The sequence below is a fragment of the Salvelinus namaycush genome, chromosome 2 (genome assembly GCF_016432855.1).
Source record: "Salvelinus namaycush isolate Seneca chromosome 2, SaNama_1.0, whole genome shotgun sequence".
Classification (NCBI taxonomy): domain Eukaryota; kingdom Metazoa; phylum Chordata; class Actinopteri; order Salmoniformes; family Salmonidae; genus Salvelinus; species Salvelinus namaycush.
In genome coordinates, this window is record NC_052308.1 from 38,736,890 (window position 1) to 38,743,602 (window position 6,713).

Genomic DNA, 6,713 nt, shown 5'->3' on the forward strand with positions numbered 1-6,713 from the left:
ACTCACTACGCTGCTGCTAAAATTATTATTGATTACATTTATTACTCCATTACGTTGCTGTCCATTGGTTATTGAGTGCCATTATCATTAGTATTTATCTATTTATCCTACTAATAGTCACTATTATGCCTGTTTACGTGCATATATTGCCATTACCATAAGTATTTATGTATTCCTGCTACCAGTCACTTTTCAGCCCTGTTTACATGTATATCCTACTACCAGTCACTTTTTATGTATAAACCCATCTCAACCACTCCAGTATCCCTGCACATTGAATAAGGTACTGGCACTGACCTGTATATACTTGCATTCTCCTATTCTTTGACTCTCATCGTAGTTCTTGTGTGGTTTTTATTCTTACTTAATTTTTTAAATTATATTTTCTATTATTATCTATATTATTATTATTATCAGGGAATTGTTAGGAAAGAGCTCTCATGGTAAGAATGTCCCTGTACTGTTTTAAACCTGTTGTATCCTGTGCACGTGACGAATATACTTTGAAACTTTGAGAATATGGCTCCACAATGAACACACATTTGGTTATCGGTTGGGTAACGACTTACTTTGGCTACATATCCATAACGCATTTAATACACATCTATAAGCATTTCATGAATGTGTTATAGCAGGTCCCAACCACATTATTAAAGGTTAATGAAATATATCCATACCAATACTCTAGTGCATTCATGTCATGCAAGAGCTCCTATGTACGTTTCTTAATAGATGCATTATTACAATGACAGCACAGGGTCATCATTATGGCTGTTCTGAAAAGTGCTTCTGTTAGTGAATATGCTGAAAGGCCAAAACCACGTTTTGAAAATGATGCTGCTATATAGCTTGAACCAGCCACAATTCCCCCACTGGCCAGTATAGACCCATGACTTACCTTCTTCTTCTCACTGAGGTCAATGGTGCATGAAAATCCCCACATGGTTGAATCTTCAGGGTAGCTTTTACAGATCAAATTGTGTAGTTGAGGGTCATATCATAACTCGTTCTTCCTCATTAACAACCCCCCTCCACATCACAATTAAGTTGGTCGATACCGGTCTATAACACACAGTCAAATCTATTAATTCATAAAACATTTATAGCTAAGCACTTTATGGTAATTAACTGTGCAGTTTGCCAATGATCTATAACACCACATTAAATGTCTATGTTTGAATTCTATGCAGTCAATGTAATGTCATTTCAATTTTTCCTGTTTATAAAGCATTTTCCAGATGTAGTAAATAAAACAATTGCTGAGCACATCCCCGAAAAATCTAACTATTGACATTTTTAGATTTAACAAATGTTAATATTCAAAGCATTCAAATTCAATTCCCCATTTCAGACTCATAGCTAGCAAGAAATATTTTGGTGAGAAAAAATAAGAATCAGACAGGGGATTAATTTACATCAATAGATAGGTAGAGACTTCAGCATTCTCTTCATTTGTACATTATATCATTCCTATAAGACAAAAAATGAAGGTATGGCACGTTGCACAAGCCCTGCACTTTTAAAATGACTGTGTTCCAATTGGAATTTTATGATGTGTAGAGCACCACCATCAGGTAAAAGATCTGATTCCTCTTGGTACAGGGGACATATTTGGGGACATATTTTATTTCCAACCTAGACTTTCAAATCTTTTATTCCCCAACATGAAGAAAATGATGACCCCAACCCTGAGAGACCAGAAGGGGGCATTGTTGGGCTGCAGCCTTTACACACTTTAGTTGACCCTTTTCTTCTTGGAGTATGGGCGACATTCATTTGGAACAAAACCGGGAGCAAACGGGACAAAACAGGGAGAGACTACATGAACTTGTCAATTAAGAATGCTAGTTTTCATTTTCCGTTGCAAAGCATTATGCTACGTGTACAACATTGAGTACGGCCCTGAACTGGTTTACAATACCTTCCTGTGGGAACCGGGACAGGTAAAGTTACCACTTCTAATAAGTCACAGAGTGCAGGGCGGGCTAATCACCACCTAGCCAACGATATCACAAGAACTCGTAACCTATCTAAGTGTGTTTGTGAGATCCTGTTGCCATATCACTATGACATTCATATCACAATTTTGGCTTACTCTACAAAGCTTTGTGTGCAAATTGTTTCTTCTTTCTCCTTTTCATATCAAGTGGAAAGTGACTTTTTACTTCTGTTCATACATTTTGCAAGTCAAAACCAGTACCCTATTGAGTTGTCATTGTCCTCTGTAATGTAAAGTCTCTATTGGATCAGATGAGTAGATCAGTCTATATTCATAGAAGCAGGCAGAATATAGTTTCCTCTCTAGGTATTTATATCCTGCAGCAGGGAGGGTCTCTCCCCTCTCCCTGGGCCTGAGCCTGGGTATGGGGAAGTGATCCACACACCAAAGCCCCTTTGAAAATTCCAGCCAGGCCAGTCTCACTTTCCCAATATAACCCACTTGCTGCTGACCACGCCCGTGTAAACAGCCTGGTTGGTCACCCTCTGCCTGAGAGTGTCACAGTTTGACAGTGTGTGTGAGTGTGTAGGTATTTCTGTGGGCAGAGCGAGTCTATTTCTGGCCCTGGGCTTGTGAGTCCTGTTGCTCTCTCGTTTGAATACATTTTTTCTTCAGTTCAAATCAATTCGAAAAACGTTTTGTTTGTTCTTTTGAATGGGCACCATGATGAGGGAAACAGATCCAGTGGGGACAGAGATTGACCTAGGAGACTCTGATGATGAAGACCTGGATGAGGACCGTGAGGAGCCTCAGCTGCTATGGAAGGCTGAACTGGGGGATGGGATGGATGAAGAGGAGGCTGTGTCCCCGTTAGTTGACGTTAGTGACACCAAGCCCCTGCTGAAAGAAAGAGACCCTAGAGGAGTCAACGACTGTCTGAAGGTATTTCAACACAACCATGCATCAATGCATCAACGCAGGCGCTGACTGCTAACAAGACCGCATTTGTTGTGTGAATTTGCATGACTTCATGAATGAGTTTTTTGTGCTTTCTGGATTGTCATCTGAAAGGAGTAATGCTGTCACAATAGTAATATTAGGTGATGTGGGGTCAAGCATATAATCTGTCTTAACCCAATTATTCAAACCTAATTACTGAAACTAGCAAACAGATCTGAAACATTTTATAGTTCTACAGTAATACAGTCTGTGGTTTGTCACAGTTGGTTTTCTATGCTTGTACTGCCCTCTGGTGGGCATGTTATTGACTGCACTTATCCATATTTCTTTGAGTGGCAAAAAATGTGCAGTAGTTTGAAAGGAAACTGTGGGAACGTCCACCCTGAGACTATGACTCGGCCTTTAGGTGACCTTTGAGGATGTGATAGCGGAGCCGGTGTCAGTGCGTAGCGGAGACAGAGTGTGGATCTGGAGTAATGCCCTGTTCGAGGTCACAAGGGTCTGGATCTACCGGATAGTAACTGTCTTGCTGGCCGTCCCTATATCCATCATCACTGCACTGCTCTTCGCCATCCTCAGCTTCCTACACATATGGTAGGTATATAATATAATTTCAAGGCCCACTGATAGTATATGAACCATAAATCAACATGTTGACATTTTCTCTTCTCTTGTCTTCTCTTGTCTTGTCTTGTCTTGTCTTCTCTAACCTTCTCTTTTCTTCTGTTTCTCCATGTATTCTCTATCTAACCGTGATAGGTTCTTCAGCCCATTCGTCCATTACATCCTTATTATCACATACTGGCTGCAGAGCCTATGGAGCATCGTACTGGACATTGGTGTCCACCCATTCCTCACTAGTGCTGCAAGGTGCCACAGTGGAATCAGACTTCGCCTGACACAGGAATGAAGGAATGATAGAACTTCACACAGAGATAATGGGATAAACAGGATTGGGAATATGGGATTGTTTACTATGGAATGCCCTCTGGGGTGACTGTCAGGGCTGGACTAAGCTTTGTAGGATGCTCTAGGATCCGACCAGGGGCACAACTACAGGCCTTTTGGTGGATCGTGGGACCTTGCAGCTGAACTGAGATCAGTGTGATTGATCAAGACTGAGGAAAAGTGTTTATCAAGCTCCAACAAGAAGATTGGTTACCTATTTGAGAAGTTGTCACGAGTGAAGGTGAAAAGGAGAATGTGTAAAGGATGCACAATCATTTAGGGTAAAATTTGTATCTAGTATAAACTGGAAGTGTGCTTTGAAGTGTACTTTTTCCGCATTATGTGATAGCGTTAGATGATTCACTTGTTTGATGACCACATTTAATATAATTCAGATACAGCACTGTAATATAGTGTTATCTTTATCAAATCTGACCACACAGTTCAAAATGTGCCTCCGCTATTTTTGTTGTATTGTAGAAAATGTCAAGTTTATCTTCATCTATTCTGATAAAAATGAAATATATCTTAAATAAAGTGTTATGGAATATGATCAATATATCAATATCAGACCTGTTTTCTTATACAAAATCAATCCATTGAAACATCTCTCTTCTTCAAAGAGACACACCTTTTCTGAATATCACTGTTGTACTGAGTGCAGAAACAAGATTCAAATAGATGGTAAAGAGGCTCTTGTTCTTGAATGGTGGTACAATCCAAATCTTGAATGTATTCATTCACACCCAATCTGCTTGCAGGTGACCTCGTTATGTATGATTAGCCTTTTTCATGCTAACATCCAGTAGGATGAACTCCTTGGCCCTCCCTTTATCTTCACTTCACAGCTCAGGGTCTGGACGCATCTCTCTTCATCCTGGAAAGCCATCTGCCTTCACCAAAATAGGAAATGGGGCAGTTCAATGAATTCAACAACAGCACAGGCAAACTCACTGTATTTGAAGTGAACCATGTTTCACAAACACACAATTTTTAGTTGTATTTGTATTTATTATGGATGCCCGTTAGCTGCTACCAAGGCAGCTACTCTTCCTGGGGTCTGGCAAAATTAAGGCAGTTATGCAATTTTAAAAACATTACAATACATTGATAACAGATTTCACAACACACTAAGTGTGTACCCTCAGGCCCCTACTCCACTACCACATATTTACAACACAAAATCCATGTGTATGTGTGCGTATAGTGCAGATGTTATCATGTGTCTATGCATGTGTCTGCGCCTATGTTTGTTTTGCTTCGCAATCCCCGCTGTTCCACAAGGTGTATTTGAATCTGTTTTTTAAATCTGATTCTACTGCCTGCATCAGTTACCTGATGTGGAATAGAGTTCCATGTAGTCATCACTCTATGTGGTACTATGCGCCTCCCATAGTCTGTTCTGGACTTGGGGACTGTGAAGAGATCTCTGGTGGCATGTCTTGTGGGGTATGCATGGGTGTCTGAGCTGTGTGCTAGTCATTTAAACAGACAGTTCAGTGCTTTCAACATGTCAACACCTCTCACAAGTACAAGTAGTGATGAAGTCAATCTCTCCTGCACTTTGAGCCAAGAGAGATAGACATGCATATTATTAATGTTTTCTATCTGTGTACATCCAAGGGCCAGCCGTGCTGCCCTGTTCTGAGCCAATTGCAATTTTCCTACGTCCCTCTTTGTGGCCCCTGACCACACGACTGAACAGTAGTCCAGTTGCGACAAAACTAGAGCCTGTAGGACCTGTCTTGTTGTAGTGCTGGAGGTAGAGCAGCGCTTTATTATCGACAGACTTCTCCCCAACTTAGCTACTGTTGTATCAGTATGTTTTGACCATCACAGTTTACAATCCAGGGTTACTCCAAGTAGTTTATTCACCTGAACTTGCTCAATTTCCACATTATTTATTACAATATTTAGTTGAGGTTTAGGGTTTAGTGAATGATTTGTCCCAAATACAATGCTTTTAGTTTTTTTAATATTTAGGACAAACTTATTCCTTGCCACCCATTCTGAAACTAACTGCAGCTCTTTGTTAAGTGTTGCAGTCATTTCAGTCGCTGTAGTAGCTGACGTGTATAGTGTTGAGTCATCCGCATACATAGACTTAGGCTTTACATAGGCTTTACTCAAAGCCAGTGGCATGTCATTAGTAAAGATTGAAAAAAGTAAGACAGCTGCCCTGGGGAATTCCTGTTTCTATTATGTTGGAGAGGCTTCCATTAAAGAACACCCTCTGTGTTCTGTTAGACAGGTAACTTTTTATCCACAATATCTTCTAGTTCCTCCCAAACCCGGATCCGGGAGCACCCCCGTCAGTAAAAAAGCTGACTAGCATAGCCTAGCATAGCGTCACAAGTAAATACTAGCATCTAAATATCATTAAATCACAAGTCCAAGACACCAGATGAAAGATACACATCTTGTGAATCCAGCCATCATTTCTGATTTTTAAAATGTTTTACAGGGAAGACACAATATGTAAATCTATTAGCTAACCACGTTAGCAAAAGACACCACTTTTCTTACTCCACCATTTTTTTACTGCATCAGTAGCTATCACAAATTCGACCAAATAAAGATATAAATAGCCACTAACCAAGAAACAACTTCATCAGATGACAGTCTGATAACATATTTATTGTATAGCATATGTTTTGTTAGAAAAATGTGCATATTTCAGGTATAAATCATAGTTTACCATTGCAGCCACCATCACAACTCTCACCAAAGCAACTAGAATAACTACAGAGACCATCGTGTATTACCTAATTACTCATCATAAAACATTTCTTAAAAATACACAGCGTACAGCAAATGAAAGACACAGATCTTGTGAATCCAGCCAATATTTCAGATTTTCTAAGTG

The 6,713-nt window shown here is 39.9% G+C and overlaps 1 protein-coding gene across 1 annotated transcript; it reads left to right on the forward strand.

Moving 5' to 3' along the window:
• Window positions 1–2,539: 2,539 nt before the first annotated feature.
• Window positions 2,540–4,402, forward strand: LOC120025895 (caveolin-2-like). The gene is made up of 3 exons (XM_038970613.1): window positions 2,540–2,881; window positions 3,306–3,493; window positions 3,659–4,402. Exons 1-3 carry the CDS (start codon window positions 2,654–2,656, stop codon window positions 3,807–3,809), a joined length of 567 nt encoding a protein of 188 aa, XP_038826541.1. The 5' UTR covers window positions 2,540–2,653; the 3' UTR covers window positions 3,810–4,402.
• The last annotated feature ends 2,311 nt before the right edge of the window (window positions 4,403–6,713 follow it).

Bases quoted from the DNA above. Each gene is read 5' to 3' on its own strand.
- LOC120025895 (XM_038970613.1), top strand. From the start codon at position 2,654: ATGGGCACCATGATGAGGGAAACAGATCCAGTGGGGACAGAGATTGAC. The intron at 2,882-3,305 runs GTATTTCAACAC...CTCGGCCTTTAG, and splicing joins GAGTCAACGACTGTCTGAAG to GTGACCTTTGAGGATGTGAT. The intron at 3,494-3,658 runs GTAGGTATATAA...TAACCGTGATAG, and splicing joins CTCAGCTTCCTACACATATG to GTTCTTCAGCCCATTCGTCC.